This window comes from Hemitrygon akajei, chromosome 29, assembly GCF_048418815.1.
Source record: "Hemitrygon akajei chromosome 29, sHemAka1.3, whole genome shotgun sequence".
NCBI classification, from domain to species: Eukaryota; Metazoa; Chordata; class Chondrichthyes; order Myliobatiformes; family Dasyatidae; genus Hemitrygon; species Hemitrygon akajei.
This window is the reverse complement of record NC_133152.1, coordinates 23,644,147-23,670,973: the sequence shown is the minus strand read 5'-3', so window position 1 is coordinate 23,670,973 and position 26,827 is coordinate 23,644,147. Positions and strand designations below refer to the sequence as shown.

The 26,827-nt window shown below is 39.7% G+C and overlaps 1 protein-coding gene across 4 annotated transcripts in view; it reads left to right on the top strand.

The window, feature by feature from the left end:
- tmco4 (transmembrane and coiled-coil domains 4) overlaps nucleotides 1–26,827 on the top strand; it is a 92,593-nt gene that overhangs the window by 19,741 nt on the left and 46,025 nt on the right. For all 4 annotated transcript variants that reach the window (XM_073031883.1, XM_073031886.1, XM_073031885.1 and 1 more), the window contains 5 exons: nucleotides 1,753–1,850; nucleotides 4,112–4,255; nucleotides 8,502–8,621; nucleotides 12,751–12,915; nucleotides 19,033–19,169. In XM_073031883.1, coding sequence (XP_072887984.1) covers nucleotides 1,753–1,850; nucleotides 4,112–4,255; nucleotides 8,502–8,621; nucleotides 12,751–12,915; nucleotides 19,033–19,169 — 664 coding nt within the window. The remainder of the gene's footprint in view (nucleotides 1–1,752; nucleotides 1,851–4,111; nucleotides 4,256–8,501; nucleotides 8,622–12,750; nucleotides 12,916–19,032; nucleotides 19,170–26,827) is intronic.

The window sequence follows — 26,827 nt, the reverse complement described above, 5'->3', positions numbered from 1 at the left end:
TATTGAGTATGTCTGCAAGAAAATGAATCTCAGGGTCATATATGGTAACATATATGTACTTTGATAATAAATTTACTTTGAACTTTCATAAAATGAATACAGTGGGGAGAGAAGAAATTAAAGGGAAGGTATATTCGGCTTACAGGAGAGGTATAATGGAAAAGGGAAGACCTGTTGGTGGAGATGGAAAACTGAATCAGCATCCCATGGAATTTTTAGAAAGGAGTTGGTGGTATCAGAATAAAAATGTTGGAAATTAGCCTGCTGAATCTGAAGCACATGTGGAAAGTTAGGACAAGATTAACTTTATTTTGGTTTTGAAGTGATAAAAACAGTTGTAAAGAAAGAGATTGAGAGCCTTGTCAAATAAAGTGGAGTACATATTGTAAACACTAGAATGGAGCGTGGTTTTATCTACTCAGATGTGATGGGCACATAGATCAGTGTTGTTTTATCCTTGCCCCTGAAAGGGCTGATAGTGAAAGGCGGTGATGAGAGGAAACAGGAGACCTGTAGTGTTAACTAACTTCCTCTCCTGCTGATTATTTCCAGCATTTTCACTGATTTTTTTTTCAGAATAGTTTTAGTCTCAACCCACTACCTTGTAAATGTGAAACAGGGTAATAAGACAATAAAACTGGCAGTGCAAGAATTAAAGATCCATCCTGCATTTATGCTGCTGGATAACCCAAATTCACTTGGGCTTATATTTTGCCTGCAATTTCCATTTCTGTGCATGTTTCTTAGATAACATTTTAGCTGTTTCTCTCAAGTACATTTTGCAATTGCTGTACATTTAAGCAGAGTGAAGGACTGGATAAAGAAATGGTATCCCATCTAAAACAATTGTGCCATTGTCTCCAGATAGAAGAGTACCTAATTTGTAACATTCTGTTGATCACCTGTTTGATTACATTTATTTCCTAACAACTTTTTGAAATTTTGTATAGCCATGCAATCAAGATCAGATTGTAATTTACTCCTTATGGTAGGTTAGTTCTAGAAAGCATTGAGGTTAAACTGATGAGCAAATGTGAGAGAGTATGGGACAAATCAGACTGCTTCAATGAGATCTAGCATGACTTATTGGGCAGAATCACCATCTCTTGTGTGGTTATGGATGCAATTTACAAAATCCATAGAATTTTCCTTTTCTGTTATTTGCTACAGTGACACCTGTTTAATCAGTGCAAGTAAAGACCAACTGTATAACTGTTAGTGAAACATGCACAAAATGCTGGAGGAACTCCAGCAGGTCAGGCAGCATCAGCGTCTACGGAAGGATATAAAGAGACCACATTTTGGGCTGAGACCCTTTATCTGTCCTGATAAAGGGTTTCGGCCTGAAATGTGATTCTTTATTCCTTTCCGAAGGTGCTGCCTGACCTGCCAGGTTCCTCTAGCATTTTATGTGTGTATCACTCTAGATCTCTCAGTTAATGGTAGGGGTCCGTGACATGAGAAATGTTGGGAATCCGTGCTCTATATTTACAGCATCTGCAGAATCACTTGCATTTATAACTATTACTGATTTGACATTAGACAGGTGCTAATATCTGAATTGATACTGATGACATGTTTTTTTTTCTTAATGGCCTTTCCATAAGGATGATGTTTATTGTGAGTATTATTTTACTGCACAATTTTAAAATACTGAGACCTCACTGGAATTTTGTTTTTTGTTTGCTCTTTGTTGCTCTAATTTACTTTTGGGCCCTTTTAACTAACTTGTTCACTCTTCAACACTTTCAGAGAATTTGAAATTTCTCAGAAGAAAAAGGATCGTAAAAAGAAGCTAAAGCGATATTTCCTTATCGGACTTGCTACAGTAGGCGGTGGAACAGTGATTGGTATGTTGTAATCAAGTTTCAGTGATTGTGATAAATATGTTGTAGCTAAAACCAGCTTGTACCCGGAGAAAGGCTGATGACAGAAACATTGCAGCTAATGCCAGGTTATAGTGGGAACTGAGACCATAGTGGGAATATTATAAATAAAACTAGTGTACAGTGGATTCTGGTTAATTGGGGCAGCTGCTTATTTGGGACAACTCTCGATGAATGAAAACTAATTGAGAAAGTTGCTGGGATTCCCTTTGTTTATTTGGGACACCATGCCACTAACTGACTTGCTGAACAGGTTCTGACCAGTGTCAGTCGCGTGTGCTTATGTGGCCACTAGACACTACAGAGTGCTTCGAGCAGACAGATTCAAGCTTAGAGATGTCAGAAGCAGCCGGGAGCAAAAATGAAGTGATTTCACTACTTCAACAAGTTAGGATCTACGAAGATTTTGAAGGTATCAACAAGCATCTTGAATGTTACAATGAAAATGAAGATTTGGAGAATGCATTCATTGATTGCATTGTATGAAGGCAGTCCATTATCCACACTAAGTGTTGGCACTGATTTTGTTCATTGCATATGCTGGATGAATTCCTCCGTCAGTAAGTATTAGGTATTAACACACACGTTTTGTAGTACTGTAAGTACTATAGGTAGTGCTCTGATTTGTTCATTATTTCATTAAATACATAATTTGTTGCTCAATTTACCTTTTTTTAAAATACCTTTTTAACTATTTCCACGAAACTTTGGCTAACTAGGGCGGCAGCTTAATTATCAGGATGTGTCCCAGTTAACTGGAATCCACTGTACTGGGTGATGCGTTTGTGCTGGTATTATAACAAATAGACAAAGCTTGTAGAGCTACTGTCTCACAGGTCCAGTGCCCTGTTTTAGTCCTGACTCTACTGCAGTATGTGTGCAGTTTGTATAGATTTCCTCCAGGTCCTCTGGTTTCTCCCAGAGTTTATACATGAGTTGGTAACTTAAGCGGCCACTGTAAATTGCCCCAAGTGTAGGTAGTGATGGAGTACTGAGAACAGGAGAACAAAATAGGATTATTGTAGAATTGGTGTACTGCATGTTTGATGCAAACTCATAGGGCTGAGGGGTTTATTTCCAATATATGCATAATATCTGAATATAATGCGGGATATGTGATTCTGATTGATATGTTATTAAGAAATTAAATTTGTTAGAGGACAGAGAAATGTGATAGGTGTGTTATAACAGCTGACATTAAGTATCACAGAACTGAGAAGAGATGAATATGATAGGTTTTATTATAACTGCAAACATTAAATATCACAGAACCGAGGAGAGAGAAATGTGATAGGTGTATTATAACTGTGGCACATTAAATATCACAGAAATGAGATTGTATTTGAAATTGAACACAGCAATTATTCTGGAAGATGTTTCAGATTAATGACAAAGCTGTCAGCCTGTGCAATAAGAATGACTGGCCACTGAGGTTCTTGAGAATTATTTTCATGGTAACACGTTTCAGCTGTTTGACAGATACCGACGCAGTGCTTTGAGAACAGGTGCATGCAGGCTACACCAGTTCCTGTTTCAGCATTATTACCATTCTCAGTACGGTTTGCATAGTCAGAACAGAGGTTCCTCATAGATCCCTAAACTGGAACTGATATTTTTGATTATTGTAGATAAGCAACACTATTCAATAACATTAGAAATACTGAGTAGATTGCATGGTTCTTATCTTAGTTTTCAGTGAACAGTTAGAAGATTTAGTTCATCACATGTTCTTTGGATATCCTGTCCCTGATACTTTTAGCATTAAAACTGACCCATGCACCTTTATACAATGTTTAATTTAGTGTGTGAGATTTCCATACTAATTGACTGGGAAATGGTGTTAGGTTGAGAATTTCCTCGAACCATTCTCTGAAACACATTAAACCAAAATGCACAAAAAATAGTGTTAGTGCAAAAATATGCAGTGACTGCAGCTAGCACGGCGTGGTTCGGAAATCCAAATGCGGGATAGAATTTACGTCTGAATGCTAATAATCTGTAACAGTGCAATTACAAATTAGGTTTATGATTTATGCTGGTGAATCATCAGGCTGACATCAGCAGCAAATAAAGACTTAGTATGAGATTAGAGACTGCTACATGCACACTCATTCTCTTGTGATTCATTTCAAAGGAGGCTGCACCTTTGAGCTCAATAATGTAATTACATAAGCACTCGTATTTTTAATGTGAAGCCATTTAAGTAATCTGGCCTCTGTCTGCAGGGCTCACGGGTGGCCTCGCTGCCCCCTTTGTAGCAGCTGGAGCCGCTGCTATTGTAGGGACTGCAGGCGCAGCTGCCATTGGGTCCACAGCTGGAATTGCCATCATGGCGTCTTTATTTGGGGCAGCAGGTGCGGGTCTGACAGGTAGGTGTATTTGTGGTTTTTTTTGGGTACTTTTCAAAGTAAATGTTAATTTTAGAGTATGGCTTCTAAAACATTCTCAGGTGGGCCAACTCATCTTAAACCTCTCTGGGTGGGTTGGGGGGGCAAAGGCAAAGAACTAGCAGCAGGCCGTGCAGCTCACCTTTTTGCAAAAGACTTCCAAAAGCAATCATTGCCTTGCTGCCTCATTGCAGCTCCGATCTTACTTAGAATACTAAGGTTGTGGAATTTTATTCTAATTCATAGATTTGCCCATTGAGTCCTCTCATAAAAACAATGGTGAATGGCCAATGTCCCATTATCCCCCCCCCCCCCAAAAAAAAAGCAAAAAGAAAAATCTGATGTCAATTTAGAAAAAAAAATGAGAAATTGCTCCCCGAGTCCCTCAGGCAATCAGGCAAAGCTCCAAGAGATTATGGTCATTTATAAGTCCTTCTGTTCCCAGCTAACTTACAACATATTCCCTACAATTGAAATTGAGGTCCTGTCTCAAAAATGTTTCCTAGCTTCCTCTTTGAAGGACTGTAGGGAATCTGTACTTAGAGTGTACTTCACTAATCTGTTCCAGAAGTTGATGACTCTCTGAAAAGAAATACAGTACTTCCTACCTCTTTGCATGAGGATTTATATTCCTATCCCCAAGTCATACTGTCTTCATGCTTCTCAAATAACATAACCAACTGGATGTAATCTAATCCCGTCATCATTTTTAAAACCTTAATCACATCCACTTTGTTTGAATGGAGTTCCAACTCTTGGGAGCCTGCATTGGAAGCTGCAAGTACTACATCTTGGTATTATCCTTCAATACTTCCCACTATATGAGTCAAAATGATATGCAGTACTGAAAATACAGCTGCGTAAATGCCTTGTGCAGCCAAAGTGGTTGTATTTTACACCATACTAATAATATATTGAACTCTGTTTGGATTTGGGGGCCTCATCAGATGTCTTGAGTACTTGCAACGAGTCTCTTGGTCCTCATGATAAGGCAAGCTTGGAGTTTAACTCATCCATGAACACTTCCAGCTGCATTTCGATTTCTCCTTGATGCTCGCCTGTTATTCCACGTATATTCTAATTTTAAAATACTTCTTCTAGTATCTGTTTTAAATTTAACTTTTTGCCCTTGATTCTACTTTTGTGGGTTAATTTGGTGAATCATTGTATGTTATCAGTACTTGCAATACTTATGGTGAACTTGTTTTTTAATTTTACTCTTGTTAAACTGAGTTATCTAAGTTTCAACAGCTTTTCCTTAATGTCATTGCTTTACTTTGCTGGTGCTATACATTTTGTTGAATATTATCCATAATAATGCATAGAATTCTAAAGTGCTGTCTCTAGTGTCTGTCGGACATTACATTTCTTATATAAACACGGACTATTCTGTCTGCATTCTTGTTAGCTTTTTAACAGCTTCACCACATACTGACTTTGAAAATGACAACTGTTATTACTATTGAGATTCTTTTCAAGAATTTGGCTGATTTATTCTCATGGAAGGAATAAAAGCATAGACTACTTTTGAAATGGAAAGTAAATTCAAAAATCTGAGGTGCAAGGGGACTTGGGAGTCCTCGTGCAGGATTCCTAAAGGTTAATTTGCAGGTTAAGTCGGTGATGAGGAAGGCAAATGCGATATTAGCATTCATTTCAAGGGGACTAGTATATAAAAGCAAGGATATAATGCTGAATCTTTATAAAGCATTAGTGAAGTCTCACTTGGCATTCTGTTAGCAGTTTTGGGCCCTTTTTCTAGGAAAGGACATGCTGACATTGGAGGGGGTTCAAAGGCGGTTTACGAAAATGAATCTGGGATTGAAAGGCTTGTCATATGAGGAGTGTTTGATGGCTCTGGGCCTCTACTCACTGGAATTCAGAAGAATGAGGGGTGACCTCATTGACAACTATCGAATATGGAAAAGCCTCTATAGAGTGGATATGGCAAGGATATTTCCTATGGTGGGGGAGTCTAAGACCATAGGACACAGCCTCAGAATAGAGGGGCGACTTTTTAGAATGGAGATGAGGAGGAATTTCTTTAGGCAGAGAATCAGAATCAGTTTTAATATCATTGGTGTGAAATTTGTTAACTTTTTAAAATATATATATATATATATATATATATAAACAGAAATAAAAGAGTAGTGAGATAGTGTTCATAGGTTCAGTGTCCATTTAGGAATTAGATGGCAGAAGGGAAGTAGCAGTTCCTGAATCACTGAGTTTGTGCCTTCAGGCTTCTGTACTTCTTTCCCGAAGGTAACAGTGTGAAGAGGGTTCATCCTGGGGTGGGGGGAATTCTAATGGTGGATGTCAGTTTCCTAAGACACCGCTCCTTGAAGATGCCTTGGACACTATGGAGGCTGATACCCAGGATAAAGCTGACTAATTTTACAAGTTTCTGCAGCTTATTTCGATCTTGTGCAGTAGCACCCCCCCCCCCCCCCCATATCGGATGATGATGCAGCCAGTCAAAATGCTCTCCACCTAGTCCTTCTGGAATTTGTTGCCACAGGCAGCTGTGGTGGCCAAGTCGTTGGGTATATTTAAGGCAGAGGTTGATAGATTCTTGATTAATCATGGCATGAATGGATACAGGGAGAAGACAGGATATTGGAGCTGAGAGGGGAAAATGGATCAGCCATGATGAAATGGTGGAGCAGACTTGATGGGCCAGAGGGTCTAAATCTGCTTCTATATCTTACAGTCTCAATTCATTAGAGTTTTTTTTTCAATTATATGCAATAATTTATTTTGCAATGTTAAAATAAGGCATCTAAAGACAGAAATAAGGAATTAAAAATATACTTCAATTAAACTTTTAGTGTGACCTTGATGGCACGTGTCCATTTAGCATCCAAGCTGTTCTTGTGGCCTTTCTGAATGAGAGTGTTAAACTAATTTACATTAACTATTGTCAGCTTTATTTTGTAATCTGACAGCAAAAGGAAATTGAATCAGAGGGTGCCCAAGCTTTCTACATATTAAATCTGCAGTTCGAAAGTACTTAGCCCAATTACTCCATGCCTTCATGGTTTTGACTAATTGATATTGAACTTGTGTGACTGTGTCAATGGCGCTGTGTCATTTCTCTCCACTGAAGTTGTTCAGATGTTGTCGTCATCCCCAATGCAGCCGTGAGGTGGAGTGCCATCTGGGAGTTAGGAATCAGAGATGAACGGAAACAAGTAATAATGTGGGTCGATGCCAAAATGAGCTTATCTGCTCACTGTGTAGATTGATAGACATAGAGATAGCTGTGTCAAACATTACTGATTACTTTTTCCTAATCTGGGCATCAAGGTGACGTAGCAGTGCGACTATTATTACAGCTCGGGGATTTCCAGGGTTCGGAGTTCAATTCTGGCGTTGTTTGTAAGGAATCTATAAGTTCATCCCCTGAACTGCATGGGTTTCCTCTGGGTTTCTCGGTTTCATCCCACAGTCCGAAAACATAGTAGATTAATTGGCCATTGCAAATTGTCCTATAATTAGGCTAGTGTTGGGTGGTGCAGCTTGTTGGGTTGAAAGGGCCTGTTCAGTACTATATCTAAATAAAATAAATAAATAAGTAGAATTTCAAGAACATCATCAAATATTTTACTTACTGAGATTTACTGCTACATTGAAAAAATTACTGAATTTTTTTTGATGTAATAAATTGGTGGTGGTTTATGCATGGCCAGAATTATTTTCTTGAAATGCATAGAAGAATGAAAAGAGCATAAAAGAATGAGAAAAGAATAGTGTGATTTTTTTTTAAATCTTGTGGATGCTGGAAATTTGAAATAAAAATAGAAAATACTGGGAACATTGGGTGTCTGACAACATCTGTGTAAAAGAGAAAAATGGCTAATGTTTCAGACTCATTGTTTCTGTCTACAGATGCAACCTGACTCACTTAGTGGTCCAACATTTTCTGTTATAAAAAGAGTACTGCACATATTATGCATGAATCACTAACAAAACTTCCAGTCTTCAATTTAATGTTTCAGTTTACTGGGAATAGGAATGCATTCGGAATTCAGTGCAAATGCGAAACTAGTCAAAATCCATGACACTTCTACTATTGTTTAGGGATTGACTAATGGACAACAAGTTCTGTAATGAAATGATTCTTTTATTACTTGAGTCTGCCTTCTTAGTTATTTTTGATGGTCATTTTCTTTTGTTTTGGTGACCTCTGGATAGAATGTTAAATCTGATTTTCTTTCCCTTTCAGGATACAAAATGAAAAAGCGAGTGGGAGCTATTGAAGAGTTTGAATTCCTTCCTCTAACTGATGGAAATCAACTGCACATCACCATTGCTGTCACTGGTTGGCTATGCACAGGAAAATACGGTATAAAGAATAAAAAAGACCAATTCAAGAATGTCTTACACTAAATAATTTTATGTGTTCCGGAATGCAAGTGTTTGAAGGCATGATTAAGCTTTCCCTATGAATGATTCAAAAGATATTTTTTTTCAAGTGTTAGGCAACAGACAATCTGCTGGAGGAATTCAGTGGGCTGAACAACATCTCTGGAAGGAAAGGAATTGTTGACACTTTACATTGAAACCCCACATCAAAGCATGCAGTCCTAAAACACTTACAATTGATTATAAGATTAATGGTACAATGGGGAGCCATTATTTTCACTGGGTCTGTCTGGATCCCAGGGGTACAATCCCATTAATCCCATTTTCTTCTTGTTTCTCAATACCTTTTTCTTTCTTGTGCTCATCAAGTCCTCTTTGAATTTCTTGCCACCTATCTTAGCAGGCAATTAACCTAGAATCAGAGATCCTTGCTGAAAATCGTGCAGAACACACCCAAAGTTGGATCTAGCCTGGGATCCTGCGGCTGTCAGGCAGTAGCGCTCAGTGCTGTATGATTACGCTGCCACAGTTTGGGATCATTCTGGTCAGTGAAGCACAACACACTTTCCACTCTTTCTTTCCCTAATGAGATATTGGAAAATTTCAAGCACATTTCCATTAGCAGATAAAATTATATACTTATCTATACAAGAGAAGCTACTATTCACCTTAGTGAGGCAACTGACCATAAAATGTAGCTGCAGTACTTTCTGCACTCTTAACTGAGCTTTAGAAACACATGCAAAATGCTGGAAGAACTCATCAAGTAAGGCAGCATCTGTGGAGGGGAATAAACAGCCAACATTTCGGACTGTGATCCTTCAACAGGATACTGGAAGGAGCTTAACTTTTTTTTGATTCTATGGCAGTTGCGAGATCATTATGAAACAGCATCTGTCAAACAGATTGAAATAGCTGTGTTGTTTTTTCAAGCAACATTACTGCCACAAAGGATAGTATCACTTAGTGTGGTATTTTCAATTGACAGGCAGAATCAAATTTAGTTTGAAGAATTTGACAGTAGTTTTGGATAAGTGAATGTATGTGACAAGGTTGCTAACTCTTTCATTTTTCGCCCTTTTAGACATTCTGCTTTACTGAGATTTTGTAGCCACTAAAGTTCATATTTGTCTTAATAATAGGTCAGACTCAATTATAGATGATGTAGAGTGCTTCTCTGGAGAGCTTTCACATAGAAATAGCTCACAGGATCTAGGGTACTACAGACTGATATGAATTACCATTCCTGTTGCCAAGGTACTGCTTTGCTTATCAGCATGAAGGTTTTTGTCAGAATCTGCTGTTGCTTTTCCAACTGCAAAATGAAAGAGAAAAGAACTTGAATTCATATATCATATATTTCATCACTCGGAAATCCCTTCAAAGCACGTTACACATGATGGATTACTCAGGAACACAGAGACTGCTGCTGTGCAGACAAATTGGGGTCAAAGTTAGCACAAAACTGAGGTCTAAAGGACTGAATTTTAATTATAGTGTAAGCTGCAGCCAGTGATACTAGATTGTTTTTAGATTAGAAACGTTACCGAGGTTCAAGGTGATTATAAAAATGGAAGTCACAATAACGTGAACGATAAGGAAGCTGGAATTCAGAATCAGGTTTAATATCACTGGCATATGTCATGAAATATATAATACAGATAGTTAAATAAGTAGGGCAGAAATAGAAATTTTAAAAAGTAGTGAGGTACTGTTCGTGGATTCAATGTCCATTCAGAAATTGGATGACAGGGGAAGAAGCTGTTCTGGATTGTTGAGTGTGTGCCTTCAGGCTTCTGTACCTCCTTCCTGATGGTAGCAATGAGAACAAGGCATGATCTGGGTGGTGGGGGTCCTAAATGATGGACGCTCCCCCCCCCCCCCCCCTTTTCTTTGAGGCATTTCTCCTTGAAGATATCCTGGATTCAGCAGAGGCTAGTGTTCATGATGGAGCTGTATTTGTTTCTTTATTTGGAAGTGGAATGAAGGAGTTACTACAGAACAGGCATAAATCATGGGATTGAACTGGCTGAAAATAAAATGCCAAGGTTGTAAACTGCTACATTTGATTCAATCTAAGTTTCACCCAGTGTCATTTGAATCAAAACAAACGTGTAGCGTTCTCGTGGAAAGCAATCATGAATGGTATCACTTCTTGCTTTACTAATTCCTGGCTCTGGAATACTTCACTCAATTTCATTGAACTTTGTCCCACAACATCTGTTGTGACCCTTTCTGTGATTTAAGCAAACTACAATCTCTTTTTATATTAACAGCCATCATTTGGCTGGGCAGTTAATTCCCTGAGTGTCCATTGCCTAGTGTTGAGATATAATGTAATGTCTTTAGGAGAGTATTAGGGAGAGTCAAGCAAAGGTTCCCTCTAGCCATGTTTTAATTCTGTAGTTTAACTAACTACCTTCAGATAAAAGTTAGAATACCTGGCAATGACCAAGTAATTTATGTTTTGGTGGTGGGAGCAAAATCACTTTTAACAGATATTTTTTGTAGCTAATGTACTTTCAAATCACTCACAAAATCAGTCAAATGAAAAATAGTGAATTGAAATATTGTGAGACACAAGCCATGGAACAAAGTTTGCAAAATAACATTTTTTTCCAATATTTGTGCAGCTTCAGCCATTAAGTAAAGATGGCAGTATTTAAAATAACATTTTGTTTGTCATTGGGAATTCCAAATTTTCTGCTGGAGCAGCACCAGGAACATATTTTGAGAAAAAGCAAATTGCTGGAGGAACTCAGCAGGTTGAGCAGTATCTGTGGAGGGGAGTGGACAGTCAATATTTTGGGTTGTGACCATTCATCGAGACTTTTCATCTGCACCTGCCTCCGCCCCCGCCCCCCACCGCACCCCAGCTAATGCTGCCAGACCCGCTGAGTTCCTCCAGCTCTTGGATTTTTTGCTCCGGATTCCAGCATCTGCGGTCTCTGGTGTCTCCAGGCTCTACCAATGTCAATGTCAGTGTAAACCAAATACAAACAGATCAGAACCAAATGTGCTATCTGATTCAGTACTATACCCAATGTGGGTCTTGCAGGGAAAACGTCAGTGAATCTATCTCCACTTGTGTGATTCAGAATATTTCAGAAAGATTCAGTGGCTGACATGTTTGGCACTCTTTCTTCAGAAAAGTAGGCGGAGTCGAGAAACAGCCAGCTATCAAAGTTTTCCTTCTGTTTTCCGAAGAGATCTGCTTTTGGCCACACTGTGAGATCTTATTAATGTGTGGCAGTCTCTTCTGCTGTGCAGGACCTCAACAGAAAATGTTCCTTCTGGGTCTCCAGAAACTCCCATTGAGGGATTGGGAGAAGTAGCTCCACATTTGTTCCAGAGGTCCACCGTAAGTGATGGCAGCTCACTGCTGATTGCGAATTCTGCCCTGATAAATTGAGTTTACTGCTCTGACAGACGGAATTGAGGCAATTGGCTAATCAAAATGTTCGGATGGGGGTGATGATGTGCATAAATGGCACTCTCTCAGCTTGAGACTGGCTTGATGGAGCAGCAGCTGTTTCTGACATCTTCATTTTCGTTGCTGAGATGAGAAACGTTGACGACGGATGCTTAGATTTAGAAGAAAAGAGAACCTGATGTTAAGCTGTCTTGTTTTTCACAAGTGCCACTTATTTATACTTGTGCTTTCGTCTTCCTTAAGATAACTAAATGAGCCTTGAAAGATTAGTACTGTCTTTGCCTCTGAGTCAGAAGGTTGAATTCTGGTGCCTCTCCAGGAGCTGATGATATAATCTAAGCAGAAGTTGGTGCCACGTATAGGAGTGTGCACTGTTGGATGAGGGATTAACCTGTTAAGTTTTCTATCACAGAGAGACATAAAAGATTTTTTGGTAGTGTTCAAAGGAGAGCAGAACAGTTAATTTGTCTCATTACTGGCTAAATCCTGCAGTGCGCGAAGTGGCTGTCCTGTTTCGAAATACTCCACTGCTGTGTAACCACACTTCAAAAATACTTCATTAGCTGAAAAGCATTTTGGAAAGCCCCTAAGGTCATGATAAGTGCTTAAAACAAAGAGTGCAAGTTCTTTTATGTTCTCCGTAAATCATACATTTGTTCTGCACATATTGCACCAGGAAGTTTTGAGGCACCATGGCGAAGTCTACTACAGTCCAAGGAGCAGTACTGCCTGGCCTGGGAGTCAAAATATTTGATGGAACTCGGTAACGCCCTCGTATCTCTGCTGAATGGTCTGGTTAATATTGTGGCACAGGAAGCCCTGAAGTACACTGTTCTCTCAGGTAAGGCAAATACCTGCAAAGACTGTTTCTCTTTTCAATTTCGATAAGATTCATTCCTTTTAAGTTACTAATAAGATGTCTGGCACAGAAACAATGTTTATATAAAGTGAATTATTTTTAAATGAATTTTAACTCCATTCAAAGTACTGAAACGATTTTCAACAAAATGGCAACTATCGAATATTAATGCCTCTCTACACTGCTCCAACTTTGATTCAAGTTGTTAGTGAATATATTGCAATTGTCTATCATTTAACTGCAGAAGATACTTGCAACATTTACGATCATTAAGTGCATCATCCATCTTAACTTCCCCCTGAGGACTGCATCATTGTGGAAGCAGGTGATGCAATCAGTCATACGTAGTATCATCTGCGAATACTGACAAAACAAAGGCTATGGACACAGACGATAACCTAAAACGTGTTCCAGTGCAGCTGCACTACTGGTCTCCCTGACACTGTGCCAAATTTCCTATGTTTTCCCTGTTCACAGATCCAGTCTGGCTAATTACTGCCCCATCATCCTACTCTGAAACATTAGCAATGTGATGAAAGATGTCATCAGCAGAGTGAAATGGGAATTGTGTATTATTTCATCAGGTTTGAAGCGATGTGGCAATGTACGTTTTCCAGTTGAACGCCAGACATTGACTGCATATGACAGAATCTAACCCCACAACAAGGGTGAACCCAAGATACTACGTAATAGCACAGACAGAAAATTCATTAAGTTACCGAAAACAGAGTAGGAGTGAAGGGCTGGTGTTTGGATTGGATGGGGAGTGTACAATGCAGTTTCTCAGGGACCACTGTTTTTCTTAATACATACAGTAACTTGGACTTGGGTGTACAGAGAACAATCTCCAGACTAGCAACATAAAATTTAGTTAATGCTGAAGAAGGCAAAGTCATAGAGAAGTACGGCACAGAAACAGGCCCTTTAGCCCATCTAGTCCATGCCAAAACCATTTAAACTGCCCACTCCTATCGACCTACACAGGGATCATAGCTCTCAATACCCCCTACCATCCATGTACCTATCCAAACTTTTCTCTTAAGCATTGAAATAGTGCTCCCATACTCTACTTGTGTTGGCTGCTCATTCCACACTCTCACAACCCTCTGAGTCAAGAAGTCTCATGTCCCCCTCAAAGTTTTTACCTTTCACCTGTAACCTAAGACCTCTAGTTGTAGTTCCATCCAACTTCATTGGAAAAAGCCTACTTGCGTTTACCCTTTCTATCCCCCTCATAATTTTGTATACCTCTATCAAATCTCCTCTTAATCTTCTACGTTCTAAGTAGATGAATACAGGTTAGTAGGTTGGATGGATCGGTGACTGATGAAATTCTAATGCTGAAAGATTTGAAGTGTTTCATTTTGGTAGGGAGTTTGTGAAGAGGCAATGTAAGTTAAAGTCTATGAATCTGAACTGAGTACAAGGACAATGATCTGGGATATATACTCATTGTTCATTGAAAGTAGTGGAGCTGGTTGGGGAAATAAAGTTTAAAAATAAAACAAATTGAGACACTGGGCTTTTAAAATCAAAAGCAAAACAATAAATTTGTGATTAATCTTAATAACCCAGTGATTTGGCCTCACCTGCGTTATTGTATCTATTTCCGGGCTCCACACTCTATGAAAGGTGTAGAAGCTTTGGAGAAGGTACAGAAAAGATTTACCAAACTGATTTCAAGGATGTGAAACGTTAATTATGGGGGTAGGCTGGAGATGCTAGGGTTGTTCACCTTGGCTCAAAGGTGGTTGTGAGAAGATCTGATAGACATATTTAAAACAATGAAGTATATGGACTGAGTAGATATAGACAAACTGTTTCCATCAGTGGAGAGCCATAGAGTAATGGTCACCGGTAAAGAAAGCAAAATAACTTGAGGATGTTTTTATGTAGTATATTTTAATCAGTGGGGTGGCACGGTAGTGTGGTTAGCACAACGCTTTACAGCACTAGTGACCTGGGTTCAATTCCCATCCCTGCCTGTAAGGAGTTTGTACATTCTTTCTGTGGCTGTGTAGGTTTCCTGTGGGTGCTCTGGTTTCTTCTCGCATCCAGAGACGTACCAGATGGTAGGTTAATCGGTCATTGTAAGTTGTCCCATGATAGGCTAGGATTAAGTTGGGGGATTGCCGGGGGGCATGTCTCAAAAGTCCAGAATGGCCTATTTTGCACAGTGGCTCAATAATAAATAAAAATAAAATAAGTATAGTTATGGACGGGGGTAGCAATTCAATAGACAATAAACAATAGACAATAGGTGCAGAAGTAGACCACTCGGCCCTTCGAGCCTGCACCGCCATTTTGAGATCATGGCTGATCAATTCCTATCAATACCCGGTTCCTGCCTTGTCCCCATATCCCTTGATTCCCCTATCCATAAGATACCTATCTAGCTCCTTCTTGAAAGCATCCAGAGAATTGGCCTCCACTACCTTCCAAGGCAGTGCATTCCAGACCCCCACAACTCTCTGGGAGAAGAAGTTTTTCCTTAACTCTGTCCTAAATGACCTACCCCTTATTCTCAAACCATGCCCTCTGGTACTGGACTCTCCCAGCATCTGGAACATATTTCCTGCCTCTATCTTGTCCAATCCCTTAATAATCTTATATGTTTCAATCAGATCCTCTCTCAATCTCCTTAATTCCAGCATGTACAAGCCCAGTCTCTCTAACCTCTCTGCGTAAGACAGTCCAGACATCCCAGGAATTAACCTCGTGAATCTACGCTGCACTTCTTCTACAGCCAGGATGGCCTTCCTTAACCCTGGAGACCAAAACTGTACACAATACTCCAGGTGTGGTCTCACCAGGGCTCTGTACAAATGCAAGAGGATTTCCTTGCTCTTGTACTCAATTCCCTTTGTAATAAAGACCAACATTCCATTAGCCTTCTTCACTGCCTGCTGCACTTGCTCATTCACCTTCAGTGACTGATGAACAAGGACTCCGAGATTCAAAACAATCTAAATAATAATCAGGAAGGAAAAGATTTTACAGGAGAGGGGCAGGGGATAAGATTTGCTTGAATATTCTTACAAAGAATTGGAATAAACTTAAAAGACCAGATGGCCTTCTGTCGGGTTCTAACCATTCTGTGTCTCTGTAACCACTTTGCCATGAAGCTTAGTGACAATACCATCACTGTATTTCCCAAAGTCGACTCTCTGGGGCTCATTACTGGCCAGCGACATAACTGAATTAGTCAAATGAATGCAGTGATTACATATGAAGATCAAAGGATGTATTTGGTGAATGACTCACCACCTGATTCCTCAAAGCCTTACCACCATCTACGCGGGTTATTTTCCACTTGACTAAATGAGACCAGCTAAAATTATGTACAGGAAATGGAAAACTAAAATGACACCAAACAAGCTACTCAATTTGGCTTAATCAATCACTTATCATTGATTATCTCCACAACTAGTACACAACGTTTGGAGTAGGTATATTCACAAGTTGCATTCATCAGTACACCTTTATTGCACTTCTCAAAAGTTTACTGTTTAGAAGAACAAGGGCATTATCAATACTTGCAAGTTCTCCAAGTTACATAAAATCCTGACTTGAAAATGCATTATTATTTCTCCATAACTACTTATTCAAAATCTGGAGCTCCTCCACTTGTTGACAGATCGGAGAAGGTCATGAAAACTGATCACCACTTTCTCCATAACAGTTGGAGACAGATAACAAAGTTTACCCATGTCCCACAAAATACATTCTTATTATTAATAATCTCTAGTTATTCTAATTGATGCTTCTGTTAATTTCGGATATCAGATTGTGATTGAATTCTCTTGAGCATGTGTTGATGTAGGATGTGATTGAAGATGTTACCTGTGGTTTGAATTTTCTTTTGGTATTGTATGTGTTTGGTATTTGGTATTGTAATCTCAGTACTCTCAAACACTGTACAAAAAGCACATTTCTTTGTAAATATATATGTATAAATGGTATCTAATTCTATGTGAATGTTTTAGATTTTGTTTTTCTGTATGCTATTGCATTGAAAATTTGCAATTTAAAGCGAATCTAAAATTAATTTGTATTCTTGTCAAATAACTCTACCATGTTCTAATGTTGAAGAAATTCATTTGGATTTCACATAGAGCTAAATTTCACCCCAAACCATTGACAGGGCGATGACAGAAATGAAGTAGGGCACTGAAACTTTTCTTTATTCTGATCCAACTTATTGCAAGTTTAAATTGCAGATACAATGGCACTTCCCCCAATACAACAATGTCCTCTTTAAATATGTAGGTTGGTCACTTTCAATATTGGGTTCACATCTACTGTTATAAGAGCAGATTTAGGCCATCTGGCCCGTTGAACTGTTCTGCCGTTCGATCATGACTGATTGATTATCCCTCTCAACCCCATTCTCCTGCCATCTCCCAGTAACCCTTACTAATCAAGAACCCATCAATATCCCTTTAAATATACCCAATGATTTGGCCTCCACAGCCACCTGTGGCGATGAATTCCACAGATTCACCACCCTCTGGCTAAATGCATTTTTCCACATCTCTGTTCTGAAAGGATGTCTTTGTATTCTGAGACTGTGCCCTCTGATCCTAGACTTTCCACTACAGGAAACATCCTCTCTGTGTACTGCTTAACTAGGACTTGGAATATTCGAGAAGTTTCATTAAGATTCTTTCTCCCACCCCCATTCTGAATACAGGCCCAAAGCCATCAAGCGGTCTTCATATGACAAGCCATTCAATCCTGGAATCAGTTTTGTGAACCTCCTTTAAATCCTCTTTCTATGATAAGCAGCCCAAAACTGCTCATAATACTCCAAGTGGGTACTCACCACTGCCTTATAAAGCCTCTACATTACATCCTTACTTTTATGTTCTCACCTCTTGAAATGAATACTAATATTGCATCTGCCTTCCTTACCTCTGATTCAACCTGCAAGTTAACCTTCAGGGAATCCTACATGAGGACCCCCAAGTTCCTTTGCACCTCTGATTTTGAAATTTGCTCCACCTTTAGAAAATATTCTACACTTTTATTCCTTCAACTAAAGTGCATAACCATACACGACCCTACACCGTATTCTGTCTGCCATTTCCTTGCCCATTCTTCTAATCTGTCTAGGTCCTTCTGCAGACTCCCTGCTCTCTTAACACTACCTGCTCCTCCACCTACCTTTGTATTATGATCTCAGACTGGAGCTGGGGATGGATGGTGGCCTCTTACCTAAAGCAAAATTCATTAGTAGTGGCAGCCAGAGGAAAAGATACTCAGCCAGAGATTTTACTAGCCTGGGAGTCCAGGTTCTTTTCGATTTTCCTCTCAGAATACTTAAACTGCTTTTTGGGCCCCTGTAAGCAGCCTCCTGCCTTGTGATTGAAATGAAGGGTTGCGGCAGGGGGTGGCCAGTTATTTCCTATATTCTTCATGATTGTTTAATTTTGTTGCTACTCCCGGCTTGGTAGTTAATTGATTTCTGTGCCATGCATAGGAGTTAAATTGAACGGAAGACCTTGATGTGTTATGGGTACTGTATTGCACAGCTATTCCTGTGGTGTGATGCTGGGCGGTGCTGTATACCCTTTCCTAGGTCTTATAACAAAGAGTCCTAAAAAAAAAAGCACAGTGGGTCTGTTCAAAGACGTGTTTACTGCTTGCAAGGAGAAACATCTCCACTGTTCATGAATGGCAGGCTGCTTCTGATTTACAGGTTACAAAGTTTATTTTTATACAAGTTTTCAGGCTGTTTGGCTGTTATCTGTTCTGGAGGTGAACTCCTCCACTGCAGCACAACTACAGTACTCAAAGCCAGCATCGTTACACAATGAACAATGATGAGGACATTACTTGCCTCTTGACACATATACACTTATAGCAAAGCAGTCTGGGATTATACAGGTTCAATTTTGTTACATTACAAGATTAATTACATTTTCAAAATCTCAATGTTTTGAATATATTTCCACATTAGCCTTTTGGAGCGGAACCTAAATGAGAGGAGAATAGCTGTTCATGGATCTCACTTTCTGTAGAGGCAGGAGTACTGGTGTTGAAATGTATTCATGTCCAGGTCATATTTATTAGCAACTTCACCTTTGTCCTTCGAAGGTATCGTGACTGCATTGGCATGGCCAGCCTCACTACTGACTGTTGCCAGTGTCATCGACAATCCGTGGGGAGTCTGCCTCAGTCGATCCGCTGAAGTTGGGAAGCATTTGGCCCATGTGCTGCTGAGCAGACAGCAGGTAAAAGACATGCTTCAAGCCGAGTAGCTAACAGCTTTATGAACATATGCATAAGCACGTTCTGTATGCTTGTCCAGACCAGTTAATAAATTGTTTTAATATAAAATATATCCAAGGTTCATCGTGGAAGACCCAAGCTGTTTGTTTAATTCTCCAGTATTTCTTCCTTCTGAAAGTTTTTATTCCCTCATTACAGATGCACTTTCATGTCTTTCTTGTATCCAGTGCCGCACACTAGCTATTATCTTGGATTGAATGCAACCAGCTTGTCCAACTGTGCAATGTATTTTGATTTTTTTAACCTGTCTTCCACTTGTGCATCTTCATTTGTGCCTTTCATGTAGCGCAGTATCCCAGAGCTCTGCCCATAGATGAAAAATGATCATTGAGGGAGGAGCATCATTGGTGCTGAATGAATATTTGATTGAGGGATGTTTTTGAAAACTTAGAGAGACTATTGTTTTTGGGCCCAGGTGGATGATGAGAATTTTGACACTAAAGGTAGTGTAGGAAAAAGGATGCAATGTAATTCATTGAGAACACACTCGATATTAATTTTGAGAAGTAGGGAGGATTAGAATCCTCAAGAAGTTACAGATGATTTTCATTTTCAATGCAGTAAATTATGGGAAGGGAGACAATGTCTGAAAGAGGATCAAGACAATGGATATTTGTAGGAATTTTAAACAATTTAAAGGCAACCAGAAATGTGTAAACCATGGATGAATGTTTTCACCTGCATTACAACCACCAATCCTTGTAATTACTCTGACATAAGATAATCTGCAGTTGCTGGAAATCTGGATCAACACACCAAACCCAGAAGAAGGGTCTCGGCTTGAAACGTCGACTGTTCCTGTCCCTCTGTAGATGCTGCCTGACCTGCTGAGCTCCTCCAATGTTTTATGTGTGTTGCTCATTATTACTGTGACCTCCATCTTTGATAGGACTTTCAAAAAGCATTACCATGAATTTCTAGGTCAGCAGCAACTGACCATGAAGAAACCTCTGTCAAGTCAATTTCTGCTTTCCTTATGTCAGTTGTCAGATATGAAGGAATCAACACCATATCTGTAATTAAGTTAGCAAACTAACTGAGCAGCCAGGTTCCTCACAGACATCAAATCAGCATGTAGAAGTCCGTCATTTTAAAAAATCTTTCCAAAGTTTTGCAGAGAAAAACAAGATTTGGATTGACTAGCAATAATAGAGAACTTGTACTCCCTCCAGTTACATCATTATAGTCCTATAATTAGTTTTCCAGCTTGTTTGTGGATTCTGTTTCTATACTGCTGCGTGTTTAAGCGGTGAGGTCCAGGCCCCAGAGTGCAATGAGGTGTCTGAACCTGATGTTTGGTTGTCACTTAGGTGCAGGGCCAGATTGAAAAGGTCAGGGTGTCAGGGCCCGAGGCCGAGGGGTGGGCCAGTTCTGATTGCTGCTCCACGAGGTTTACTCAGCTCTGTGCTGAACTGTGGGGCCCTGTTGTGGGCTTCAATTCAGAACATGATTTGCTTGCAGTTTTTTTTCTGTCTCTGCACATTGGGTGTTCAACGATCTTTTTATGGGTTCTTTCATGTTTTTTAATGGGTATGATTTTTTTCTTTGTGTACAGGGTGTTTTACTTTTATTTATATATATTTTTTGAGGGGGAAGTTCTTTGTTTCATGGCTGCCTGTTAGGTGATGAATCTCAAGGTTGTGTAATGTATACATACTTTGATAATGAATGTACTTTGAACTTTGGTTTCTGCTTTGTCTCTTATCTCCTTGCACAGGAGACATGGTGCATACAAACAACTATGGAAGGAATCAATATTGACAGATATTCAAGCCTTTATGTCTGGATAGCACTTGAAGTGACCCCATGCCTTACCCTTTCCTCATAATCCTGCTACTTCCTTCTTTTCAAATCTGTATCTAATTATTGATTTGGTTCCTCTATTTGTTCATACAGTACATTCCAAAAAGTACCAGTAATTGTGTTTTAATAAACAGCCTTTTTATTTGTTTATCACTTTTCTCATTTATTTTATCATTGATCTTTGGTTACCAACCCATTTGTTAGCTGCTTTGGCTTCAGCCCCTGTAAGTTTTAAAATCTGCATTAAATTATCTTAGCCTCATAGACATGAAAAGGAACAATTCCAGCTTCACTGGTTTTTCTGTGTAACTGAAGTCTCTTATCCATAAGACCATAAATAAATAGGAGCAGAATTAGGCCATTTGGCCCATCGAGTCTGCTCTGTCATTCAATCATGGCTGATCCTTTTTTCTCCTCCTCATCCTCCTTTCGATCTTTCAACCTCTGCCTTAAATATACATAAATACTTGACCCCCACAGCTGACTGTGGCAAAGAACTCCACAGATTCACCCATCTCAGGCTAAAAAAAATACCTCCACATCTCAGTTTTAAAAGGACGCCCCTCTATTCTGAGGCTGTGTCCTCTGGTTTTAGATGCTTCTACCATAGAAACATCCTCTCTACATTCACTTTATCAAGGCCTTTCACCATTTGATGTTTCAATTATGTTACCCCTCATTCTTCTAAATTCCAGTGAATACAGGCCCAGAGCCATCAAATGTTCTTCATATGTCAGGCATTTAATCCTGGAGTCATTTTTGTGGACCTCCTTTGAACCCTCTCCAGTTTCAGCACATCTTTCCTAAGATAAGGGGCCCAAATCTGCTCACGATACTCCCAAGTGAGGCCTCACCAATACTTTATAAAGTCTCAACATTACATCCTTGCTTTTATATTCCAGCCCTCTTGAAATGAATGCTAACATCCCATTTGCCTTCCTCACCACAGACTAAACCTGAAAATTAACCTTTAGAGAATTCTGTACAAGGACTCCCAAATCACTTTACACCTCAGAATTTTGTATTTTCTCTCTATTTAGCAAATAGTCAACCCTTTCATTGCTTCTACTAAAGTGCATGATCATACACTTCCCAACACTGTATTCCATCTGACATTTCTTTGCCCATTCTCTTAATCTGTCTAGTCCTTCTGTAGGCTTCCTATTTCCTCAGAACTTCCTGCCCTTCCACTTAGCTTCATATCATCTGGAAACTTTGTAACAAAGGCATCAGTTCCATTATCCAAATCATTGACATATAATGTAAAAAAGAATCGGTCCCAACACAGACCCCTGTAAGCCCTAGTCACCAGCTGTCAACCAGAAGGGCTCCCTTTATTCCCACTCTTTACCTTCTGCCAATCAACCATTGCTTTATCCAAGTTAGAATCTTTCCTGTAATACTGTGGATTCATAGCTTGTTAAGCAGCCTCATGTGTGGCACCTTGTTAAAGGCCTTCCCTGTTGTCATTCTGGATTAACTTCCATGTGGTAATAATAACTTACAATTGGATGATATTATTCATTTATACAAATATCCCATGGTGCTTTAGAGCATTGCTATTGGGCAAGATTTTACTCCTGTCCATATAAGTAATATTATGATCAAATATTTAGTGAAATTAGGTTTTTCTTTAGGAGTGACTTGCAATAGAAGCAAGTAGTAAAAAGGTTTATGGAAGGAATCCCTGGGTTTAGATTCTAAGCACTAAAATCTCCTAAGTGAAAACAGGACCAGATTTGGAGAGCCTTGTAGATTGTGGACAGTCGTAAGGGAGTGAGATGTTACAAAGACTGGAAGGGTTGTGACCAGGTTTGAAAACCAAAACTGATCACAGTGTAAGTCAACATGTACAGTCTTGTTCCAATACCTGTCCCCTTTCCTAAAGTGTGGGCACAGAACTGCATTCACTACTACAATTTCTAATCATTGATTTATTCTTAAATATGATCTCCTTCCTTTGCATTACCTGTTCCTATTTATAAAACTAAAGATTAGTATGCTTATTAGTGGACTTACTACATGTTGCCATCTTCAAAGATCTGTGCTTATAAAGCTTCTAAATATCTCTGCTCAGACACTCACTTTAAAATTGTGCTATCTAACTTACTTTCTCCATCAATTTCCTTCTAATATGCACCATTTCACTCTTTTCAGCATTATTTTGAAATGTGTCAGTATGTTATGCTCTCCTGAAATTTGCTTCTCTGCTTTGTGCCACCTGCAAATTTTGAAATTATCCCAAATAAGTCAAAATCTAAGTCATTAGAATAGAATAGAGTCCAAGATGGTGGCTTGTGCAGTCCCAGCAGCTTACAGCTCTCCAGTCCAACCAAACTTTTTCTCATTTAAACGGTACAGTGTACCAAGTGCATACAGCTCACCTATTTGGGTCATTTAGAACATCCCCCATTTTGAGATCGGAAGAATGCTACCGATGAGGTTCGTGAGGTTGGACACCAACCAGAAGACGATAGCACTATGAGAGAAGGCAGAAGTGCAGCAAGAGAGCCGGTATGTACACCAGACTAAGAGACTCCACTCCCAAGTATCCCATTAGCAAATGCACAGTTGATGATTAACAAAATGGACAAGATTCAACCAAGACTCACTTTGCTGAACAACCTATTAGAGTGCTGTGCTATGCTCTTTATAGAAACCTGGCTGGACCACAAGGTACCTGACGTGGCTATTGGACTAGCAGGCTGAATGGTCTTCCGAGCTGACAGAAGGCATGACTCTGGCAAGAAATTGGGCGGTGGTTTGTGCATTTATGTTAACGCTGCCTGGTTTACTAAATCAATCACCTGGAATCCATACTGACAAAGCGCAGGCCCTTTCAGCTACTGAGAGAAATCACCATTGCTAATATTACAGTAGTTTATATACCTCCGCGTGCCAACACCAAGTTAACATTAGATCAACTGTGTTAAACAACTGGCTGCTCACCCTGATGGGGCCCTCATCATGGCTGGTGATTTTAATCAGGCTAACCTTAAAGTGATATTTCCTAACTTCCGATGAAATGTAAATTGCCCAAAGAGGGGTAATAACACAGGTGTACACCAATATAACAGGTGCATGTAAGGCCTTCCCATGCCCTCACCTGGGATAGTCCAATCATTACATCTGATCCCAGCACATCAACCTGTAATTGTGTCTTGGACTTCCTCACTAATCATACCCAGACTGTGAACATCAACCCCAACCCCACCACCCCTGAACACCAGTGCCCCGCAGGGCTGTATACTGAGCCCACTCCTGCTCGTAGTACAAATTCAGCCAACAAATTTGTAGACAAAACAACAGTGATCAGCCTAATCTCAAACAATAATGAGTGTACATATACAGAGAAGGTGCTGAAACTGCCCAGTTGGTGCAGTGGCCACAACCTATCACTCGCCATCAAGAAGACAAAAGAAATAGTAATTGTCTTCAGGGAGGTAAGAAGTCCTGAACAAGCCCCACTATTCGTGAATGGTGAGGTGGTGGAGAGGCTGTCCAGTTTCAGGTTTTTGGAGATGGACGTCACCAAGGAGCTCTCTTGTTCGGTCAATGCAACATTGGTAGTGGGGAAGACACTGAGGTGTTCTTCCTGAGGTGTTTAAGGAGAGCTAACGTATCCAAAAAATTGCTGGCCAACTTTTATCGATGTGTTGTAGCATTCTGACACACAGAATGACAGTGTGGTACTGCAGCTGCAGCAGGACAGGTCACAAAGCATCCAACAGGTGATGACAGCTTTGTGCATCATTGGGACTCAACTATCAGACCTGGAGACAAACTACAACTCTCGATGCCTGGAGGCGTGCTGGTAACATCATTAAAGACCCATCCCATCCGGGACACTGTCCGCTCAATCTCCTGATGTCTGGAAGGAGACACAGAAACATCTTAACCAAGACAGTAAGACTGAAAAGCAGCTTCTTCCCAAAAGTTGTTGTGCAGTTGAATAATGCTACACCCCAGCTTACCAATGGTCTTTGGGTGTAATGGACTATCAAAGTCACTTATGTGGGATTTTTTAAAATTAAGTCGTAGTGCTCGCATTGTAAATATCTGTTTTACATGGACTGGAGTAGCACCACAATCTTGTTGTCCTGAGTAGACAATAGACAGTAGGTGCAGGAGTAGGCCATTCGGCCCTTCTGGCCAGCACCACCATTCACTGTGATAATGGCTGATCATACACAACCAGTACCCCGTTCCTGCCCTCTCCCCATATCCCTTGACTCCCGCTATCTATAAGAGCTCTATCTAACTCTCCCTTGAATACATCCAGAGACTTGGCCTCCGCTGCCTTCTGGGGCAGAGCATTCCACATATCCACCACTCTCTGGGTGAAAAAGTTTTTCTGCATCTCTGTTCTAAATGGCCTAACCCTTATTCTTAAACTGGACTCACCCATCAGCGGGAACGTGTTTCCTGCCTCCAGCGTGTCCAATCCCTTGATAATCTTATATGTTTCAATTAAATCCCCTCTCAACCTTCTAAATTCCGATCTATACAACCCCAGTTGCTCCAATCTTTCAACATATGACAGTCCCGCCATTCCGGGAATTAACCTTGTGAACATACACTGTACTCCCTCAATAGCAAGAATGTCCTTCCTCAAATTTGGAGACCAAAACTGCACACAGTACTCCAGGTGGGGTCTCACCAGGGCCCTGTACAGCTGCAGAAGGAAATCTTTACTCCTATACTCAATTCCTGTTGTTATAAAGGCCAGCATGCCATTAGCTTTCTTCGCTGCCTGCTGTATCTGCATGCTTGCTTTCATTGACTGATGTAATGACAATAAAGTTCTGTTCTACTCTTTAAAAAATCGTAACACTTATGCTCATAACTGTTCCATAAAGATACAGTACTTTCCTCAAATCTGATAGATTGTTGTTTCAGTTCTTTAACCTTCCGTTTGTGACACTATGAAACCCATTAGAGCAGTCCACATATTCCTTCTGAACTGTTACATCTTTAATGGTGTATTTCATTAAAGAAGGTGATCAAATGCTTTGGAATGTTCGCCAGTGGAATCAAGAATTTAAAATATGGGAATTAAGTGTGTAGGTCTGGTTTAAAATGGTTGCAAATAAAAAAAAAACATAAATGTTGCCAAACTAAAATAAAACTGCAAGTAATATAGTAGGTTTTGCAGAAACCGTAAAAGTAATCCATCTTTTGCTTTTTTTGAGTAAAAGCTGGATTATGTGAGTGAGAGACTGCAAGTGGCACTTGGTATTTTTCTTTTTGGCATGACACAATGATATTTTAGCAATTCCAACTGAGACTCGTTGTGTTGCGTTGCGAGTATTGGGGATTAAGTCTGTGCTGCAGAGAAAAAAACTGTTATAGTATTTTGCTTCTCTGCTTAGAGTACCTGTGAGTGCTTTCCTCAGGCAACATATATCCTATTCAGAAGTTTTTCTTGGATCTACAACAAAACCACATCCTCATTTTTCATAACACCAAATTTCAACCTAATGTACTTCTACCTTAATCTTATCACCCATTTTGTTGACAAGTTCTTCTGTCACACCATTGTCATGATATCTTCCCCCATCATTATGTTGTTTGGCAATTATACCAGGAGGATTTCAATAAGGCATTTTGGCAATTTGATTCCAACCTATAATCTTCACTACTTGCAAAGCTGTGGGGGATTTAAGTTCTATTCAAGATACAACTTCCTAATTTGGACATATAGAAACATAGAAATCTACAGCACATTACAGGCCCTTCAGCCCACAATGTTCTGCCAATCCATGTAATCTACTCTTAAAAACTGCCTAGAATTTCC